At 39.7% G+C, this 23,104-nt stretch overlaps 1 protein-coding gene across 2 annotated transcripts in view; it reads right to left on the bottom strand.

The window, feature by feature from the left end:
• Window positions 1-2,367: 2,367 nt before the first annotated feature.
• The window catches only part of epha4b (eph receptor A4b), a 269,329-nt gene continuing 248,592 nt past the window's right edge, over window positions 2,368-23,104 (bottom strand). Inside the window, exons 14-15 of one of the 2 annotated variants that reach the window (XM_061920913.1) lie at window positions 19,062-19,123; window positions 2,368-2,812 (exon numbers count right to left, since the gene is read on the bottom strand). In XM_061920913.1, coding sequence (XP_061776897.1) covers window positions 2,510-2,812; window positions 19,062-19,123 — 365 coding nt within the window. In that variant the 3' untranslated portion in view covers window positions 2,368-2,509. The remainder of the gene's footprint in view (window positions 2,813-19,061; window positions 19,124-23,104) is intronic. The other variant, XM_061920912.1, reaches the window with a different exon arrangement.

Here is a 23,104-nt window from a genome sequence, read left to right as displayed (position 1 = left end):
AGGTATCAAACTCAAGGTCTGGGGGCCACATCTGGGGGGCCTCATCCTTTCAATTGTCAATTCAGTACTTCACCTTTTCTACCTAAATGCAATTATTCTGTCCCTTTGGACATATCAAATACATGTACTGCATGCCTTTGCTTCTTTTAATTGTTCTTATTAATAAACATTTTATCATACATGATTTCTTGTGAAACTGCTTGCCTTATAGTTTCGAAGCAAGTTAAGAACACTTTGTCATATTTCCAGCTTTTTTGTGCTGACTTCCAGCAAAAAGAGGGACTTTTTTCCTGTTTCTTAACCGGGTGGTGATCCAAGGCGGGTGGGCCTTCTGGAAGGGACACCCTTCTGAACACTCCACTTTTTTTTGTGCTGACTTCCAGTTATCCATCCAAATGTACGCTGTGGAAATGTCAACAGATTTTACGGTAAGAAACTGGCAGCTCAGTCGCCAGAATGTTCCCATCAAACAAAACAAAAAAATCTTTTTTTCCATTTGCAGAAATAAAATGTACATACATCCTTCCCGGGAAGTTCTATTCAGGTGTACTGGACAGGAGGCTACGCCAGATAGTCCAACCTCGGATTCAGGAGGAACAGTGTGGTTTTGGTCCTTGTCCGTGGAACTGTGGACCAGCTCTATACTCTGGACAGGGTTCTGGAGGGTGCATGGGAGTTTGCCCAACCAGTCTACATGTGCTTTGTGGACTTGGAGAAGGCATTGGACCGTGTACCCTGGGAAGTCCTGTGGGGAGTGCTCAGAGAGTATGGGGTATCGGACTGTCTTATTGTGGCAGTCCACTCCCTGTATGATCAGTGCCAGAGCTTGGTCCGCATAAGTCGAACACATTTCCAGTGAGGGTTGGACTCCGCCAAGGTTGTCCTTTGTCACCCACTCCGTTCATAACTTTTATGGACAGAATTTCTAGGCGCAGTCAAGGCGTTGAGGGGATCCGGTTTGGTGGCTGCTGGATTAGGTCTCTACTTTTTGCAGATGATGTGGTCCTGATGGCTTCATCTGGCAAGGATCTTCAGCTCTCACTGGATCGGTTCGCAGCCGAGTGTGAAGCGACTGGGATGAGAATGAGCAACTCCAAGTCCGAGTCCATGGTTCTCGCCTGGAAAAGGGTGGAGCGCCATCTCCGGGTTGGGGAGGAGACCCTGCCCCAAGTGGAGGAGTTCAAGTACCTCGGAGTCTTGTTCACGAGTGAGGGAAGAATGGATCGGTGCGGTGTCTTCAGTAATGCGGACGCTGTATCGATCTGTTGTGGTGAAGATGACCATGTATGAAGTACTGGCTGTCCAGAGTCGAGACCCAGGATGGACCGCTCGTCGGGACCCAGGATGGACCGCTCGCCTGTGTATCGGTTGGGGACATCTCTACGCTGCTGATCCGCCTCCACTTGAGATGGTTTCCTGTGGAGGGGACTCTCGCTGCTGTCTTGGATCCGCTTGAACTGAACTCTCGCGGCTGTGTTGGAGCCACTATGGATTGAACTTTCACAGTATCATGTTAGACCCGCTCCACATCCATTGCTTTCGGTCCCCTAGAGGGGGGGGGGGGGGTTGCCCACATCTGAGGTCCTCTCCAAGGTTTCTCATAGTCAGCATTGTCACTGGCGTCCCACTGGATGTGAATTCTCCCTGCCCACTGGGTGTGAGTTTTCCTTGCCCTTTTGTGGGTTCTTCCGAGGATGTTGTAGTCGTAATGATTTGTGCAGTCCTTTGAGACATTTGTGATTTGGGGCTATATAAATAAACATTGATTGATTGATTGATGATTGAAGAAGGAGCTGAGCCGGAAGGCAAAGCTCTCAATTTACCGGTCGATCTACATTCCCATCCTCACCTATGGTCATGAGCTTTGGGTCATGACCGAAAGGATAAGATCACGGGTACAAGCAACCCAAATGAGTTGCCTCCACCAGGTGGACGGGTCTCTCCCTTAGAGATAGGGTGAGAAGCTCTGCCATCCGGGAGGAACTCAAAGTAAAGCTGCTGCTCCTCCACATGGAGAGGAGTCAGATGAAGTGGCTCGGGCATCTGGTCAGGATGCCACGGCACGTCCGACTGGTAGGAGGCCACAGGAAAAAACCCAGGGCACGTTGGGAAGACTATGTCTCCCGGCTGGCCTGGGAACGCCTCGGGATCTCCTGGGAAGAGCTGGACCAAGTGGCTTGGGAGAGGGAAGTCTGGGCTTTTCTGCTTAGGCTGCTGCCACCTCAACGGGACCTCGGATAAGCGGAAGCAGATGGATGGACAATATACAAACAACTGTAGACTATATGGTACAATTCTGGCAACGGAGCTGCCAGTTTTTTACTTACTCATCTCAAAAAACTAAATAATAATCAAACCCTTTACTGTATGATTCCCATCTAAGGGTGGCCATTACTGCCTGGTCTTCAATGACCCCAGCTTTAGTCAGTTATGTTGCTCTGAGAACAATTCTGCCTGAAAACATCTTTCAGAGCTCTGAAATATGGTGCAAATGCAGAGGTGTTGTCTACTATTGCATCATTCTCTTTGTGTCCAGCTTGACTGCACAATCTATAAGCCCCTCGCTGCAGAGTCGGTGCGAGACCCCGGGAGTGTGCCTCACCCTGGTTGTGTACGCAGCCTCGGGGTCGTCCTCCAGAACCCGGCTGAGGCCAAAGTCCGACACCTTGCACACCAGGTTGCTGTTGACCAGGATGTTGCGTGCGGCGAGGTCTCTGTGAACGTAGCTCATGTCCGACAGGTACTTCATGCCCGAGGCGATGCCACGCAGCATGCCCACCAGCTGGATGACGGTGAACTGCCCGTCGTGTTTCTGCAGGGAGGACAAGGAGAAGGGTGAATTAATGTCCTGCGTGCCCAGCAACAGCAGGATGGTGCAATGCTCACACCTTGACTGGACATTTCAACCACCGTTTAACCTTCTAAAGCAGGCCTGGGCTATTATTTGGACTTGGGGGGCCCAAATTTAGAGACAAAAACGTGTTTCGGGGCCGGTACACTAATACAAAACCTCACAGTAATGTCTGATTGAATGCTAAAAACGTTATAACAGGCCACCTTAGAATTGCACATGTTTATACTGAATGAGACACCCAGAATGTACATGAAAATAAAGAATGTTACAATATTAACTATGAAGGATGAAACACTGAATATTGACAGCATGTGAATGTCACACCCCCCCCTCCATCCAAATATTTTACAATCAACAAAAATGCGACAAAAAACAGCGAAATATGAACCTAAAGGGTAAATAAGCCCACATACAATTCAAACTTTTAGAACTTTGTTGTAAAAATCTCCTTCCGCATCTGTCCCTGACACCCACGTTTCAGGCTCTGGAAACACTCTGTGGAAACGCTCCCCACCCACCCTGCTTGGTGCCTTGTCTGAGCTGCTGTGAGTTACATTACTATAGAACAGACCTGGGCAAAATAAGGCCCGCGGGCCACATGCGAACATCGAGATTTTCCAATAGGGACATCATTTTTTATCGACCTTTAACATGAAAAGTGTATTTGCCATTGTGATGTTTTTAAATCACTGAGTCTTGAACCATGGAAAGTGTTTCAATGGTTGACATCTGCACTTTTGGGTGTTATAAGAGTTACTATGGTCATCTAGGAACAAAGCAGAGTGGGCGGGGTTTGTTCACAGAGCAGCCAGCCCCAAACACACGTGTCAGGAACAGATGCTGAAGCACAATTTTACAACACAGTTCTGCATAAAAGTGATCATATATCACATCATAGGTCGTGTTTCTGCAGGGAGGACAAGGAGAAGGGTGAATTAATGTCCTGTGTGCCCAGCAACAGCAGGATGGTGCAATGCTCACACCTCAATGATAAACGCTTTTGACCTCCCTCCCTCCTCAACGACACCCGGAGTGGAACTTTTGCAGATCGGCTTCAGTCTAAAAAACATTACATCGTCACACCCAAGACAATTGGGCATACACGTACACACCTCCCACCCCCACCCCACGTCTGCACCACCGCGTTTTTCCGGGGTGATGGTCGGATGGCAGCGCTTCAAAGCAGCAGTCGCCTTCCAGGGCCCCAACTTCCCGCCCCTCTGTTGCGAGTTTGGCGTGATTAAATGTAACTTGTTTATGTGTGCATGGCACAGAGGGTTTTCCCACTCCAGACTAGGCCCCTTTAGGAGCCCAGTCTCGATTGTATTTTTTTACTCATCTTTTTCCCCAGCGTTTTACCTTTTCCCATCTTTTATGGGGCGCCTCGTGGCAACCCATCAGCGTTCCTGTTTTGTAACCCCGTACACTGTTTGTTTGTCTCGTCTTGAACGGGTTTGTGCTGTAAACAAAAATGTCGTTGTACTTGTTGCAATGACAATAAAGACCTACCTACCTGTACTGTGCAATCTTCTAATAAAAGTATCAATCAATCAATCAATCAATCAATTAATCAGTTGAAGACTTACAGTCACTGCAAATCATAATGGCAGCTACACTTTCCATCTTATAAATCTAAAACAAAAATTTGGGACTGTCCGGCGGGCCAGATTGAGAAGCTTAACGGGCACATCCATCCATCCATCTTCTTCCGCTTATCCGAGGTCGGGTCGCGGGGGCAACAACCTAAGCAGGGAAACCCAAACTTCCCTTTCCCCAGCCACTTGGTCTAGCTCTTCCCGGGGGATCCCGAGGCGTTCCCAGGCCAGCCGGGAGACATAGTCTTCCCAACTGTCCTGGGTCTTCCCCGTGGCCTCCTACTGGTTGGACGTGCCCTAAACACCTCCCTAGGGAGGCATTCGGGTGGCATCCTGACCAGATGCCCGAACCACCTCTTCTGGCTCCTCTCGATGTGGAGGAGCAGCGGCTTTACTTTGAGTTCCTCCCGGATGACAGAGCTTCTCACCCTATCTCTAAGGGAGAGACCCGCCACACGGCGGAGGAAACTCATTTGGGGCGCTTGTACCCGTGATCTTATCCTTTCGGTCATGACCCAAAGCTCATGACCATAGGTGAGGATGGGAACGTAGATCGACCGGTAAATTGAGAGCTTTGCCTTCCGGCTCAGCTCCTTCTTCACCACAACGGATCGGTACAACGTCCGCATTACTGAAGACGCCGCACCGATCCGCCTGTCCATCTCACGATCCACTCTTCCCTCACTCGTGAACAAGACTCCTAGGTACTTGAACTCCTCCACTTGGGGAAGGGTCTCCTCCCCAACTCGGAGATGGCATTCCACCCTTTTCCGGGCGTGAACCATGGACTCGGACTTGGAGGTGCTGATTCTCATTCCGGTCGCTTCACACTCGGCTGCAAACCTTAACGGGCCCCTGGTCCTTAATTTGCCCAGGTCTGTTCTAAAGTGTCCCTAAGCCCAAACTAAATAAATAAGGGCTAACCCTGGTCTTTCACCTCCATCTGCAGGGTGTCAATGACAGATGGATTCCTATGGAAGGTTCTGGATGTGTTCACTGGATTCCAGTTGTTGGGAGCTCAGCTTGTTGATGGACGACAGTCCAGCTCACCTTCCTCTGCAAATGATTTCTGCCAGGGGCCAACGGTCGCCGTTAAAACGCCCTCCATGTTATCGGTCACCCTCTCTCCTTCACTTAATCTATCCTTCCCTTTTGTTTCCGTGTCTTTCCATCCATCTTTCCTGCGCTCCTTGTCTCCCAGACAGAAGTCTATTACCTGGACGGGGCGTCCGTATATGCATCTATCATCTTCCTGGATCTGCACTCCCCCTTTTACCAACTATACCTCTTTGCCTCCCCCCACCCCCCCGCCAGCTGCGGAGTAAGTTAATTAGCCGGTGGTTTTGCAAGATGCTGATTGATTGGAGTGTCTAACAAACCTACAGACTTCCTCTATCAATCCGCCCAGCACATTGTACTGCCAGGCGGCTGTGGAGAAAGGCTAGGAAGGTCTGGGAAGGAGACTAATGAGGAACGATGGAAACGTGCGGAAAGATTTGCACCATTTTGTTGCCATTGTGGGGTGGGGGAGGCAACATATTCGGGAGAAGGGGGTGAAGACCTTCCCTGTCCGATCAGTAGTTTTGTATTTTCTTTGGGACGGCTGTTTAATAAATGCTGAGCATAATTAAAGACACATATGGCTGCCTGGAGCACAGATCAGCTGTAAAAAACATAAAACATGTTCCATTATTATATTGAGGCTCTGCGGACGCTCTTTACGACCCTCGTTAAACTGCTTCACACAACATTCCTTATGTTTTACTCCTTTTACTTTGTCACTTCCCTTTCCAATGACGTGAGCAAGTTTTATTCCACTTTTGGACCGTGGACCGTGGTCTGTGGTCTGGGGCACGCAGTTGACTTCCTGTAGCGTGACTGCAGTCAGCAACGTTGATACAACGTTGATTTTACGTACGTGTCCTTTAAAACTGACTTTGAAACAATCCTTGGAAAATAGTGGTATTTGTAGATTGAGGCAACGTTGATGTCCGACGTTGGATCAACGTTGTTGGTTGGGAAAAAGGCCTAATTTCAATGATCATATCAACGTCACAACCTGACATTGAATAGACATCGTCAAAAGGTAAGTTGTTTCAATGTCCTACTTGTGTTGTAGAATAATGGTTGGGAAATGACCAAAATTCAATGGTCTAAACAACGTCACAAAAAAAGTATGTTGTTTCAACGTTGTATTTGTGTTGTAGAATATTGGTTGGGAAATGACCAAAATTCAATTGTCAAATCAACGTCACAACATGACATTGAATAAACGTCGTCAAAAAGCATGTTGTTTCAACATTTTACTTGTGTCGTAGAATAATGGTTGGAAAATGACCAACATTCAACGGTCTAAACAACGTCACAAAAAAAGTATGTTGTATTTGTGTTGTGGAATATTGGTTGAAATATGACCAAAATTCAATGTTCAAATCAACGTCAAAACCTGACATTAATTAAACATTGTCAAAAAGTATTGTGTTCAACGTTGTATTTGTGTTGCAGAATAATGGTTGGGGAATGACCAAAATTCAATGGTTCAAACAACGTCACAAAAAAAGTATGTTGTTTCAACGTTCTACTTGTGTTGTAGAATATTGGTTGGGAAATGACCAAAATTCAACGGTGAAATCAACGTCACAACATGACATTGAATAAACGTTGTCAAAAAGCATGTTGTTTCAACATTCTACCTGTGTCGTAGAATAATGGTTGGGAAATGACCAACATTCAACGGTCTAAACAACGTCACAAAAAAAGTATGTTGTATTTGTGTTGTGGAATATTGGGTGAAATATGACCAAAATTCAATGGTCAAATCAACGTCAGAACCTTTCATTAATTAAACATTATTAAATAGTATTGTGTTCAACGTTGTGTTTGTGTTGAAGAATAATGGTCGGGAAATGACCAAAATTCAATGGTTCAAACAACGTAACAAAAAAAGTATGTTGTTTCAATGTTGTATTTGTGATGTAGAATATTGGTTGGGAAATGACCAAAATTCAACGGTCAAATCAACGTCACAACATGACATTGAATAAACGTCGTCAAAAAGCATGTTGTTTCAACATTCTACTTGTGTCGTAGAATAATGGTTGGGAAATGACCAAAGTTCAACGGTCTAAACAACGTCACAAAAAAAGTATGTTGTACTTGTGTTGTGGAATATTGGTTGAAATATGACCAAAATTCAATGGTCAAATCAACGTCAAAACCTGACATTAATTAAACATTGTTAAAAAGTATTGTGTTCAACGTTGTGTTTGTGTTGAAGAATAATGGTCGGGAAATGACCAAAATTCAATGGTTCAAACAACGTAACAAAAAAGTATGTTGTTTCAACGTTCTACTTGTGTTGTAGAATATTGGTTGGGAAATGACCAACATTCAATGGTCCAAACAACGTCACAACCTGACATTGAATAAACGTAATCAAAAAGCATGTTGTTTCAACATTCTACTTGTGTCGTAGAATAATGGTTGAAATATGACCAAAATTCAATGGTCAAATCATCGTCAAAACCTGACATTAATTAAACATTGTCAAAAAGTATTGTGTTGTGTTTGTGTTGCAGAACAATGGTTGGGAAATGACCAAAATTCAGTGGTCAAATTAACATTGAATAAACATTATCAGAAAGCATGTTGTTTCAACGTTGGATCTGTGTTGTCAATTATTGGTTGGGAAATGACCACATTTCAATGGTCCAAACAACATCATAAAAAAGTTTTGTTGTTTCAACGTTGTATTTGTGTTGTAGAATAATGGTTGGGAAATGACCAAAATTCAATGGTCCAAACAACGTCACAAAAAAAAGTATGTTGTTTCAATGTTCTACTTGTGTTGTAGAATATTGGTTGGGAAATAACCAAAATTCAACGGTCAAATCAACCTCACAACATGACATTGAATAAACGTAATCAAAAAGCATGTTGTTTCAACATTCTACTTGTGTCGTAGAATATTGGTTGGGAAATGACCAAAGTTCAACGGTCTAAACAACGTCACAAAAAAAGTATATTGTATTTGTGTTGTGGAATATTGGGTGAAATATGACCAAAATTCAATGGTCAAATCAACGTCAGAACCTTTCATTAATTAAACATTATTAAATAGTATTGTGTTCAACGTTGTGTTTGTGTTGAAGAATAATGGTCGGGAAATGACCAAAATTCAATGGTCCAAACAACGTAACAAAAAAAGTATGTTGTTTCAATGTTGTATTTGTGATGTAGAATATTGGTTGGGAAATGACCAAAATTCAACGGTCAAATCAACGTCACAACATGACATTGAATAAACGTCGTCAAAAAGCATGTTGTTTCAACATTCTACCTGTGTCGTAGAATATTGGTTGAGAAATGACCAAAGTTCAACGGTCTAAACAACGTCACAAAAAAAGTATGTTGTACTTGTGTTGTGGAATATTGGTTGAAATATGACCAAAATTCAATGGTCAAATCAACGTCAGAACCTGACATTGAATAAACATTGTCAAATAGTATTGTGTTCAACGTTGTATTTGTGTTGCAGAATAATGGTTTGGGAAATGACCAAAATTCAATGATCCAAACAACGTCACTAAAAAGGTATGTTGTTTCAACATTCTACTTGTGTTGTAGAATATTGGTTGGGAAATGGCCAAATTTCAATGGTATAATCAACGTCACAACATGACATTGAATAAACGTCGTCAAAAAGCATGTTGTTTCAACATTCTACCTGTGTCGTAGAATAATGGTTGGGAAGTGACCAAAATTCAAGGGTCCAAACATCATCACAAAAAAAGTATGTTGTTTCAACGTTGTATTTGTGTTGTGGAATATTGGTTGAAATGTGACCAAAATTCAATGGTCGAATCTATATTGAATAAACATCATCAGAAAGCATTCTGTTTCAAGGTTGTGTCTGTGTTGTCAATTATTGGTTGGGAAATGACCAAAATTCAATGGTCCAAACAAAATCACAAAAAAGTTATGTTGTTTCAACGTTGTATTTGTGTTGTAGAATAATGGTTGGGAAATGACCAAAATTCAATGGTCCAAACATCGTCACAAAAAAGTATGTTGTTTTAACGTTGTATTTGTGTTGTGGAATATTGGTTGAAATATGACCAAAATTTAATGGTCAAATCAACATTGAATAAACGTCGTCAAAAAGCATGTTGTTTCAACATTCTACCTGTGTCGTAGAATAATGGTTGGGAAATGACCAAAATTCAATGGTCCAACAAAAAACCTAAAAAAAAGTATGTTGTTTCAACGTTCTACTTGTGTTGTAGAATATTGGTTGGGAAATGACCAAAATTCAATGGTCAAATCAACATTGAATAAACATCATCAGAAAGCATGTTGTTTCAACGTTGGATCTGAGTTGTCAACTATTGGTTGGGAAATGACCACATTTCAATGGTCCAAACAACGTCACAAAAAAAGTACGTTGTTTCTATGTTGTATTTGTGTTGTGGAATATTGGTTGAAATGTGACCACAATTCAATGGTATAATCAACGTCACAACATGACATTGAATAAACGTCGTCAAAAAGCATGTTGTTTCAACATTCTACCTGTGTCGTAGAATAATGGTTGGGAAATGACCAACGTTCAACGGTCCAAACAACATCACAAAAAAAGTATGTTGTTTCAATGTTGTATTTGTGTTGTAGAATATTGGTTGGGAAATGACCAAATTTCAATGGTTTAATCAACGTCACAAATGACATTGAATAAACGTCGCCAAAAAGCATGTTGTTTCAACATTCTACCTGTGTCGTAGAATAATGGTTGGGAAATGACCAAAATTCAATGGTCCAAACAACATCACACAAAAAGTATGTTGTTTCAACGTTCTACTTGTGTTATAAAATATTGGTTGGGAAATGACCAAAATTCAATGGTCAAATCAACATTGAATAAACGTCGTCAAAAAGCATGTTGTTTCAACATTCTACTTGTGTCGTAGAATAATGGTTGGGAAATGACCAACGTGCAACGGTCCAAACAACATCACAAAAAAAGTATGTTGTTTCAATGTTGTATTTGTGTTGTAGAATATTGGTTGGGAAATGACCAAATTTCAATGGTTTAATCAACGTCACAAATGACATTGAATAAACGTCGCCAAAAAGCATGTTGTTTCAACATTCTACCTGTGTCGTAGAATAATGGTTGGGAAATGACCAAAATTCAATGGTCCAAACAACATCACACAAAAAGTATGTTGTTTCAACGTTCTACTTGTATTGTAGAATATTGGTTGGGAAATGACCAAAATTCAATGGTCACATCAACATTAAATAAACATCATCAAAAAGCATGTTGTTTCAACATTGGATCTGTGTTGTCAACTATTGGTTGGGAAATGACCACATTTCAATGGTCCAAACAACGTCACAAAAAAAAGTACGTTGTTTCTATGTTGTATTTGTGTTGTGGAATATTGGTTGTAATATGACCACAATTCAATGGTATAATCAACGTCACAACATGACATTGAATAAATGTCGTCAAAAAGCATGTTGTTTCAACATTCTACCTGTGTCGTAGAATAATGGTTGGGAAATGACCAAAATTCAATGGTCCAAACATCATCACAAAAAAAGTATGTTGTTTCAACGTTCTACTTGTGTTATAGAATATTGGTTGGGAAATGACCAAAATTCAATGGTCTAAACAACGTCACAAAAAAAGTACGTTGTTTCTATGTTGTATTTGTGTTGTGGAATATTGGTTGAAATATGACCACAATTCAATGGTCAAATCAACGTCACAACATGACATTGAATAAACGTCGTCAAAAAGCATGTTGTTTCAACATTCTACCTGTGTCGTAGAATAATGGTCGGGAAATGACCAACGTTCAACGGTCCAAACAACATCACAAAAAAAGTATGTTGTTTCAATGTTGTATTTGTGTTGTAGAATATTGGTTGGGAAATGACCAAATTTCAATGGTTTAATCAACGTCACAAATGACATTGAATAAACGTCGCCAAAAAGCATGTTGTTTCAACATTCTACCTGTGTCGTAGAATAATGGTTGGGAAATGACCAAAATTCAATGGTCCAAACAACATCACACAAAAAGTATGTTGTTTCAACGTTCTACTTGTGTTATAAAATATTGGTTGGGAAATGACCAAAATTCAATGGTCAAATCAACATTGAATAAACGTCGTCAAAAAGCATGTTGTTTCAACATTCTACCTGTGTCGTAGAATAATGGTTGGGAAATGACCAAAATTCAATGGTCCAACAAAAAACCTAAAAAAAAGTATGTTGTTTCAACGTTCTACTTGTGTTGTAGAATATTGGTTGGGAAATGACCAAAATTCAATGGTCAAATCAACATTGAATAAAAATCATCAGAAAGCATGTTGTTTCAACGTTGGATCTGAGTTGTCAACTATTGGTTGGGAAATGACCACATTTCAATGGTCCAAACAACGTCACAAAAAAAGTACGTTGTTTCTATGTTGTATTTGTGTTGTGGAATATTGGTTGAAATGTGACCACAATTCAATGGTATAATCAACGTCACAACATGACATTGAATAAACGTCGTCAAAAAGCATGTTGTTTCAACATTCTACCTGTGTCGTAGAATAATGGTTGGGAAATGACCAACGTTCAACGGTCCAAACAACATCACAAAAAAAGTATGTTGTTTCAATGTTGTATTTGTGTTGTAGAATATTGGTTGGGAAATGACCAAATTTCAATGGTTTAATCAACGTCACAAATGACATTGAATAAACGTCGCCAAAAAGCATGTTGTTTCAACATTCTACCTGTGTCGTAGAATAATGGTTGGGAAATGACCAAAATTCAATGGTCCAAACAACATCACACAAAAAGTATGTTGTTTCAACGTTCTACTTGTATTGTAGAATATTGGTTGGGAAATGACCAAAATTCAATGGTCACATCAACATTAAATAAACATCATCAAAAAGCATGTTGTTTCAACGTTGGATCTGTGTTGTCAACTATTGGTTGGGAAATGACCACATTTCAATGGTCCAAACAACGTCAAAAAAAAAGTACGTTGTTTCTATGTTGTATTTGTGTTGTGGAATATTGGTTGTAATATGACCACAATTCAATGGTATAATCAACGTCACAACATGACATTGAATAAATGTCGTCAAAAAGCATGTTGTTTCAACATTCTACCTGTGTCGTAGAATAATGGTTGGGAAATGACCAAAATTCAATGGTCCAAACATCATCACAAAAAAAGTATGTTGTTTCAACGTTCTACTTGTGTTATAGAATATTGGTTGGGAAATGACCAAAATTCAATGGTCTAAACAACGTCACAAAAAAAGTACGTTGTTTCTATGTTGTATTTGTGTTGTGGAATATTGGTTGAAATATGACCACAATTCAATGGTCAAATCAACGTCACAACATGACATTGAATAAACGTTGTCAAAAAGCATGTTGTTTCAACATTCTACCTGTGTTGTAGAATATTGGTTGGGAAATGACCAACGTTCAACGGTCCAAACAACATCACAAAAAAAGTATGTTGTTTCAATGTTGTATTTGTGTTGTAGAATATTGGTTGGGAAATGACCAAATTTCAATGGTTTAATCAACGTCACAAATGACATTGAATAAACGTCGCCAAAAAGCATGTTGTTTCAACATTCTACCTGTGTCGTAGAATAATGGTTGGGAAATGACCAAAATTCAATGGTCCAAACAACATCACACAAAAAGTATGTTGTTTCAACGTTCTACTTGTGTTATAAAATATTGGTTGGGAAATGACCAAAATTCAATGGTCAAATCAACATTGAATAAACGTCGTCAAAAAGCATGTTGTTTCAACATTCTACCTGTGTCGTAGAATAATGGTTGGGAAATGACCAAAATTCAATGGTCCAAACAACATCACACAAAAAGTATGTTGTTTCAACGTTCTACTTGTGTTATAAAATATTGGTTGGGAAATGACCAAAATTCAATGGTCAAATCAACATTGAATAAACGTCGTCAAAAAGCATGTTGTTTCAACATTCTACCTGTGTCGTAGAATAATGGTTGGGAAATGACCAAAATTCAATGGTCCAACAAAAAACCTAAAAAAAAGTATGTTGTTTCAACGTTCTACTTGTGTTGTAGAATATTGGTTGGGAAATGACCAAAATTCAATGGTCAAATCAACATTGAATAAACATCATCAGAAAGCATGTTGTTTCAACGTTGGATCTGAGTTGTCAACTATTGGTTGGGAAATGACCACATTTCAATGGTCCAAACAACGTCACAAAAAAAGTACGTTGTTTCTATGTTGTATTTGTGTTGTGGAATATTGGTTGAAATGTGACCACAATTCAATGGTATAATCAACGTCACAACATGACATTGAATAAACGTCGTCAAAAAGCATGTTGTTTCAACATTCTACCTGTGTCGTAGAATAATGGTTGGGAAATGACCAACGTTCAACGGTCCAAACAACATCACAAAAAAAGTATGTTGTTTCAATGTTGTATTTGTGTTGTAGAATATTGGTTGGGAAATGACCAAATTTCAATGGTTTAATCAACGTCACAAATGACATTGAATAAACGTCGCCAAAAAGCATGTTGTTTCAACATTCTACCTGTGTCGTAGAATAATGGTTGGGAAATGACCAAAATTCAATGGTCCAAACAACATCACACAAAAAGTATGTTGTTTCAACGTTCTACTTGTATTGTAGAATATTGGTTGGGAAATGACCAAAATTCAATGGTCACATCAACATTAAATAAACATCATCAAAAAGCATGTTGTTTCAACGTTGGATCTGTGTTGTCAACTATTGGTTGGGAAATGACCACATTTCAATGGTCCAAACAACGTCACAAAAAAAAGTACGTTGTTTCTATGTTGTATTTGTGTTGTGGAATATTGGTTGTAATATGACCACAATTCAATGGTATAATCAACGTCACAACATGACATTGAATAAATGTCGTCAAAAAGCATGTTGTTTCAACATTCTACCTGTGTCGTAGAATTAATGGTTGGGAAATGACCAAAATTCAATGGTCCAAACATCATCACAAAAAAAGTATGTTGTTTCAACGTTCTACTTGTGTTATAGAATATTGGTTGGGAAATGACCAAAATTCAATGGTCTAAACAACGTCACAAAAAAAGTACGTTGTTTCTATGTTGTATTTGTGTTGTGGAATATTGGTTGAAATATGACCACAATTCAATGGTCAAATCAACGTCACAACATGACATTGAATAAACGTTGTCAAAAAGCATGTTGTTTCAACATTCTACCTGTGTTGTAGAATATTGGTTGGGAAATGACCAACATTCAATGGTCCAAAGAACATCACAAAAAAAGTATGTTGTTTCTGTGTTGTATTTGTGTTGTGGAATATTGGTTGGGAAATGACCACATTTCAAAGGTCAAACCAAGGTCACAACCCAGTTGGCCAGAAGGCAGCCCCAGAAATCCAATCAATGAGCTTGTGGGCGGTCTACAGGGACAGACTTCCGCCCAGCACTAATGTTTGACTTGTCTCCCTTCATTCAATATTTTATTATTTGTTTGTTTCGTTACAAAGTGCGGGGGACATGTCCTTGTCCACGTCCATGTATGTCAACTATTATTCAACACACAGCGTTGATTGACTTCCTGTCCCGTTCCATCCCATCTGTGCAAAAGTGGTGTGGCTTTGCTGCGACACCTCTTCAAAATAAAAGCCTTGAGTTTGCTTTGGAGATCTCTGGGGGTCCAGAGATGGGACACAGTGCAGATGGTGGACGTTGACAGCGAGGAACCACTTTTTAAAAGTATTTTTCCTAACGAGACAATGGTGTAGTTTGTACCTCAAAGCAGCGGTCAACTTTATGTGCTAAATGGTGTTTCATTGTATCCACTAAAACATATCTAATTGTATTCACAAGGCACAAAGTGTGTGAAAACACAGTCTAAACATCACAAAATGCCACAAATTCAGCCTGAAATATTGGTTATTCCGCTTCAAAAATATTCTGCAATTTTCGTGGATTCGGGGTCGGATGACGTCACTGGAGGCCAACTTCTGCACTCTGACCACATTATTAGATCAGTCATACTGGAAATATGCAACAGTTATAAAGAGACGGGCTGTTTATCGTTCACAATCCTTATGTAAGACAAGAAGACTTATGCTTGGCTTTTTTTCCCGCATGAAATAAATAGCTAACAAGTGTGTCAACAGAAGGAGGCGGTCCTCTACGTCGCCCATAAAACCCTTTAAAACGTTCAGAACCCGCTAACAATACTCCATTTCCATCTTGTGGCCTGAAAATGAACCAAATATGAGTGATATTACTTTAGTGGTGCATTGATAGCAATAAACTAACGCTAGCTTACACTAATATTGTTGACACACTGCTTCTGCTTGGTCTCAAACTTGCTAAAAGTCAATTCTAGATTATAATTCATGCATCATTCACCTGCTGGTAGACAAAAGTGGCCACGGACCCACAGGCTGGTCCACTTTCACATCCCCCGAGATGGCGAAAAAAACACACAAATACGCGACTCTTTAACCCTTTGTGAGGATTGCGATTGAATCTTCATCTAAACGGATTTATGTTGACGTCCTGTCGGTCGGCATCCCAGCGAGAGAGGAAATATTACAGTAAGCGTTTGTTTCAATCTGGTTTGTTATGGTTAGTTTATATGTTTAGAACCTGGCAATACAGTGTCTCAATAAAGCTGCATCCCTTCAGCACTCGGCTTCTAAAACTTATTGCTCGTACTCATTGTGTTCGGGCTCCAAAATATATCAGGCTGGTCCACTTTCACATCCCCCCGAGATGGCGAAAAAAACACACAAATACGCGACTCTTTAACCCTTTGTGAGGATTGCAAGTGAATCTTCATCTAAACGGAATTATGTGGACGTCCTGTCGGTCGGCATCCCAGCGAGAGAGGAAATATTACAGTAAGCGTTTGTTTCATTCTGGTTTGTTATGGTTAGTTTGTATGTTTAGCACCTGGCAATACAGTGTCTCAATAAAGCTGCATCCCTTCAGCACTCGGCTTCTAAAACTTATTGCTCGTACTCATTGTGTTCGGGCTCCAAAATATATCAGGCTGGTCCACTTTCACATCCCCCCAAGATGGCAAAAAAAACACACAAATACGCAACTCTTTAACCCTTTGTGAGGATTGCAAGTGAATCTTCATCTAAACGGAATTATGTGGACGTCCTGTCGGTCGGCATCCCAGCGAGAGAGGAAATATTACAGTAAGCGTTTGTTTCATTCTGGTTTGTTATGGTTAGTTTGTATGTTTAGCACCTAGCAATACAGTGTCTCAATAAAGCTGCATCCCTTCAGCACTCGGCTTCTAAAACTTATTGCTCATCCTCTTTGTGTTCGGGCTCAAAAATATATCATCCTGGATCATTATTTTTCCCAAAGTAATCCTTGTTGGCTCTCACACAGTCTGCTTGACTAGCACTGTTGTATAATAGAATAGAATAGAATAGAATACAATATAATAAAATAGAATTGAATAGAATAGAAAGTACTTATTATTCATATGTGAATAATATAAATACAGTCTATTATACAGCATTATTCACATGTGAATAATGCTGTGATAGGCTACAGCGACCCTGCGACTCTGAAAGGAATAAGGTATAGAAAATGGATGGATGGATGGATGATATAAATACAGTCTATTATACAGCATTATTCTCATGTGAATAATATAAATACAGTTCACATGTGAATAATGCTGTATAATAGACTGTATTTATATTATTCACATGTGAATAATAAGTACTTTCTATTCTATTCTATTCTATTCACGTGAATAATATAAATACAGTCTATTATACAGCATTATTCACACGTGAATAATATAAATACAGTCTATTATACAGCATTATTCACATGTGAATAGCATAAATACAGTCTATTATACAGCATTATTCACATGTAATTAATATAAATACAGTCTATTATACAGCATTATTCACATGTGAATAACATAAATACAATCTATTATACAGCATTATTCACATGTGAATAATATAAATACAGTCTATTATACAGCATTATTCACATGTGAATAATATAAATACAGTCTATTATACAGCATTATTCACATGTGAATAATATAAATACAATCTATTATACAGCATTATTCACATGTGAATAATATAAATACAGTCTATTATACAGCATTATTCACTTGTGAATAATATAAATACAGTCTATTATACAGCATTATTCACATGTGAATAACATAAATACAATCTATTATACAGCATTATTCACATGTGAATAACATAAATACAATCTATTATACAGCATTATTCGCATGTGAACAATATAAATACAGTCTATTATACAGCATTATTCACATGTGAATAATATAAATACAGTCTATTATACAGCATTATTCACATGTGAATAACATAAATACAGTCTATTATACAGCATTATTCACATGTAAATAATATAAATACAGTCTATTATACAGCATTATTCACATGTGAATAACATAAATACAGTCTATTATACAGCATTATTCACATGTGAATAACATAAATACAATCTATTATACAGCATTATTCACATGTGAATAATATAAATACAGTCTATTATACAGCATTATTCACTTGTGAATAATATAAATACAGTCTATTATACAGCATTATTCACATGTGAATAACATAAATACAATCTATTATACAGCATTATTCACATGTGAATAACATAAATACAATCTATTATACAGCATTATTCGCATGTGAATAATATAAATACAGTCTATTATACAGCATTATTCACACGTGAATAACATAAATACAGTCTATTATACAGCATTATTCACATGTGAATAATATAAATACAATCTATTATACAGCATTATTCACATGTGAATAACATAAATACAGTCTATTATACAGCATTATTCACATGTGAGTAATATAAATACAGTCTATTATACAGCATTATTCACATGTGAGTAATATAAATACAGTCTATTATACAGCATTATTCACATGTGAATAATATAAATACAGTCTATTATACAGCATTATTCACATGTGAATAACATAAATACAGTCTATTATACAGCATTATTCACATGTGAATAACATAAATAAAGTATACATTTACAATACATGTACAGCCACAGATCACATGACTGGCTTGCTAATTATCTCTCAGAATGGCTCGGGACTCTCCGTGATATTGACACTATTTTGATCATATCTACTTATTGGCAAACTTGGGAAGTCTTGGTGTCATAAATCAGACATATAGGATAATATCTTCAATAGAGAGGCAACTTGTTTTTCCTTACTGCTACTTTAAAATGCAACTTTAAAGTGTGTTTCATTTTGTTGTGATGCTTCGAACTGGTTCCAAAGTGACTAACTGTGCTAGAAAAAAGCCAGTTTGGACTTGCAACAAAAGTGTCGGCAACACGCTTCAGTTCAGCCCATTTTCCAGCAGGAGTGGGGGTGAGGGTGAGAGTGAGGGGACACACACACACACACACATCACTTTATGATAGTAGTCACGGGCCTGACCTTGCCGCGCTGGCTTCCTGCTGAGTGGAGCCACTGCTGGGACTCACCTTGAGGAAAGTGTCCAGTGATCCGTTCTCCATGAACTCCGTTATGATCATCACCGGCTTACCTAGAAGGAGACACAACACGGGCAGCTGTAATGAGGTGGAACAAAGACGTGGACTATAAAGAGGACACAGCTGGGACCGGCCTTACCGCACAGCCGTGTCTCTCTCTGGGGGGGGCAAGGTGGCGGGCGCTCATCAGTCACACTGACAGCTTCTAATCAAGACCCTCCATAAAACGCCGGGAGATAATTGGAATGGAGAGATCCGCCCCGGTATCTATGTGTGTGTGTGTGTGTGTGTGAGAGAGGGTCTTAGGGGTCCTCCTGAGAGCTTATGAATACTAATCAGCCTCAAGGGAAGATTGGTGTGGCCTTTGGGTGTGTTGCACCTGTACTTGAACACTGACTGACAGCCTGCAGGCCCTCTGAGCATCTGCCATCTGCTGGGGCTTACAGCTGATAAACACAGTAGGCACAATCAGATGTGATCACACACACACACACACACACACACACACACACACACACACACACACACACACACACACACACACACACACACACACACACACACACACTATAAAAAGGCGAAGCTGTCCCTGCTGACGAAGCCCTATAGCTCTTGCTGTGCCAATCACAAACTATTCATGGAAAGAAGTTGTCTTTTATGTTCAACTGGCAACAAGTTGTGATGAGCATATCTTGTCCAACAACAAGGGAAAAAAATATAATATATATATATATATATATATATATATATAAAAGAACATGAGAAGGAGAGGGAACTGGAAGTGATGGGATGGAGGAGGAGAGAGGGAGGAGAAGATGAGAAGAGGACAGAGTGATGAGAAGGAAGAGAGGTGAGAAGGTGGTTATGATGATTTGTGATAATTAAAGAGAATGGACATGAGGGAGAAGATGAGTACAGTATGAGACAGTCAGCACATGCAAAATCCAGTGAGGAGAACAGGAGATGGAGAGATGAGAAGCAAAAAAGAAGATGGGGAGATGAGAAGGAGATGGAGAGCATGAGAAGGATATGAGAAGGGGATAAGAAGGAGATGGAGAGCTTGACAAGGAGATGAGGAGATGGGAAGGAGATGGAGAGCATGAGAAGGATGTAAGGAGATGAGCAGGGGATGAAGAGCATGAGAAAAAGATGAGGAGATGAGAAGGAGATGATGAGATGAGAAGGAGATGAAGAGCATGAGAAAGAGATGGAGAACTTGAGAAGGAGATGGAGAGCTTGAGAAGGAGATGGAGAGCTTGAGAAGGAGATGAGTAGATGAGAAGGAGATAAGGAGATGAGAAGGCGATGAGGAGATGAGAAGGAGATAAGGAGATGAGAAGTCGATGAGGAGATGAGAAGAAGATAAGGAGAGGAGAAGGAGATAAGGAGAGGAGAAGGAGACAAGGAGATGAGAAGGAGAGGAGAAGGAGAGGAGAAGGAGATGAGAAGGAGATGAAAAGGAGATGAAAAGGAGATGATGAGATGAGAAGGAGATGAGGAGAGGAGAAGGAGATGAGGAGAGGAGAAGGAGATGAGGAGATGAGAAGGAGATGGAAAGCATGAGAAAAAGATGAGGGGATGAGAAGGAGATGATGAGATGAGAAAGAAATGGAAAGCATGAGAAGGAGATGAGGAGATGAGAAGGAGATGATGAGATGAGAAGGAGATGAGGAGAGGAGAAGGAGATGAGGAGATGAGAAGGAGATGGAAAGCATGAGAAAAAGATGAGGGGATGAGAAGGAGATGATGAGAGCATGTTGTCACACAACAAGAGAACAACACCACACAGGCCTTGACTTAGATTGCAGGTAAAGAAGGCAATGCATCACCTGGACACACACACACACACACACACACACACACACACACACACACACACACACACACACACACACACACACACACACACACACACACACACACACACACACACACACAGAGACACACACACACACACGCACACACACAGAGAGTGTCCTGTCTGACAGTAACATTAGTCTCAGGGATAAAAGTGAAAGAGAATTGGATTTTCTTCTGCTGGAGGTTACAACTGCCGCTCGCATTTATCTCCACCTGGGCCCTGGCTTGTGTGTCCTTCTGTGTGTGTGTGTGTGTGTGTGTGTGTGTGTGTGTGTGCGTGTGTGTGTCCGTGCTGGTGCACATGTGAAGGAGAACTGCTTTCCGTGAAAAATGACACAACAAAAGTGTTAAAACAACACTTGGTGTCGGATTTACCCTGATGGAAAAAGGGAGGGCTCTTTACGCTCCATGAGATCTGTGTGTGTGTGTGTGTGTGTGTGTGTGTGTGTGTGTGTGTGTGTGTGTGTGTGTGTGTGTGTGTGTGTGTGTGTTCAGTGGTGTAAATACGCTCAAACATGGTCATGGTTATAGTTACATTATTTCCTGGAGTATTTATTTCCTTACATTTCTGCACAAGAAATAATCCACAATAACAACAGAAAGCAGGAGAAAATATGGAATGAACATATTTTGCTTTATTTATTATTGAAGTATTTGATATTTGAGATTGTCCACGGCTTCTCTGTCGATGTGTGCTCGTGTTTGTCATCTTTTCTGTTGAGATTGTGTCTTTAATTGACTCTTTTCTTCTGTTTTGTTTTCTTTTATCTTCTGTGGGGTTTCTCCTGAACCAGATGGGGTCTTATAGTCTGCAATCAGGACTAACTTTAAGGTTTATGTCTGTACAAATGTTGTTTGTATGAAGATAGAACAATCTTGGTCCCAGCATGGCTCCCTGGGGTGCACCACAATATATCTTTACAGCTAATAACCTCCTGGAACAGTTTGCTTGGTTTGGAAAATGCTTAAAGGGGAACTGCACTTATTTTTTTTAAGAATGTTGCCTATCCTTCACAATCATTATGAGAGACAAGAACAAAAACTTTTTTTTTAGGACTTTAAAGATTATTAAAAAAAACAAAAACACTAGCAAGATGTGGCTGAAGAGAGTCACCATTGTAGTCTTCAAAGTCTCTAAAAAAACTTCAAAACCCTCCATCAATGTTTTATATACACACTGCAAGTATATATATATATATATATATATATATATATATATATATATATATATATATATATAAAAGGTAGTAATAGACACCTTCATAACAATATGTAATATATACTGCAAGAATATATATATATATATATATAGGGCAGCTGTTCATCCTCATCTTCAGTATACTCATATTCAAAAAGATAAGGTCATGAATCCCCTTTTGTCCAAAAAGAGTTGACTTTGTTGTTTTTTACCAAGTCTGCCATGATTAGAAAACACATTTGTGTGTTTGATTCCAGGACATTTTTGTTGCAGGAAGTTGGAAGTGTGCTGCAATGGAAACGGAAATAAATGCACTGAAGAATTAGTTCAGACTACTACATTATATATAAATATATATATATATATATATATATATATATATATATAATGTAGTAGCCTGAACTAATTTATTTCCGTTATTTTAACTAGCATTTATTTCCATTTCAACTCTTTTTGGGGAAAAGGGGATTCATGACCTTATTTTTTTGAAGATGAGCATACTGAGGATGAGGATGAACTGCTGCTTATAGAAGCGAGCACAAAGTAGAGGCTGAAACGTTGGAGCAGACGGAAGCCGAGACAATGAGACATGGTCACGCTGCAAATGTGGAATTTGGAGACAAGCTAAGTTGAATTAATAGAGTGCTTACCCAAAATCAACTGGAAAATGCCCCAATTCCGCATTTTGGGCAACCAAACTGTAGAAGCTAACTGTTAATGGCCACTATAGTCTTAGTACTGTAATGTATGTGTTCATCCTATGATCACATATAGGTTGTCTTACGTCAGCACCGGAAGTGGTAAAATGAGCTGTTCAACTGGCGGGGATGAAAAGGAAATCCTTCTTTAGCTGCCGTCTTGTTTTATCATATATTGCTGCCTTTGCACCTGTCAAAGTTTACCTTTCTATGCACATTAAATCAACCAAAAAATCCTGACTTTGGAACAATGTTCACGGACTCTAGTATTTGGCTCT

Source organism: Nerophis ophidion, linkage group LG14 (genome assembly GCF_033978795.1).
Source record: "Nerophis ophidion isolate RoL-2023_Sa linkage group LG14, RoL_Noph_v1.0, whole genome shotgun sequence".
NCBI lineage: Eukaryota > Metazoa > Chordata > Actinopteri > Syngnathiformes > Syngnathidae > Nerophis > Nerophis ophidion.
This window is presented reverse-complemented; position numbering and strand designations above follow the sequence as displayed.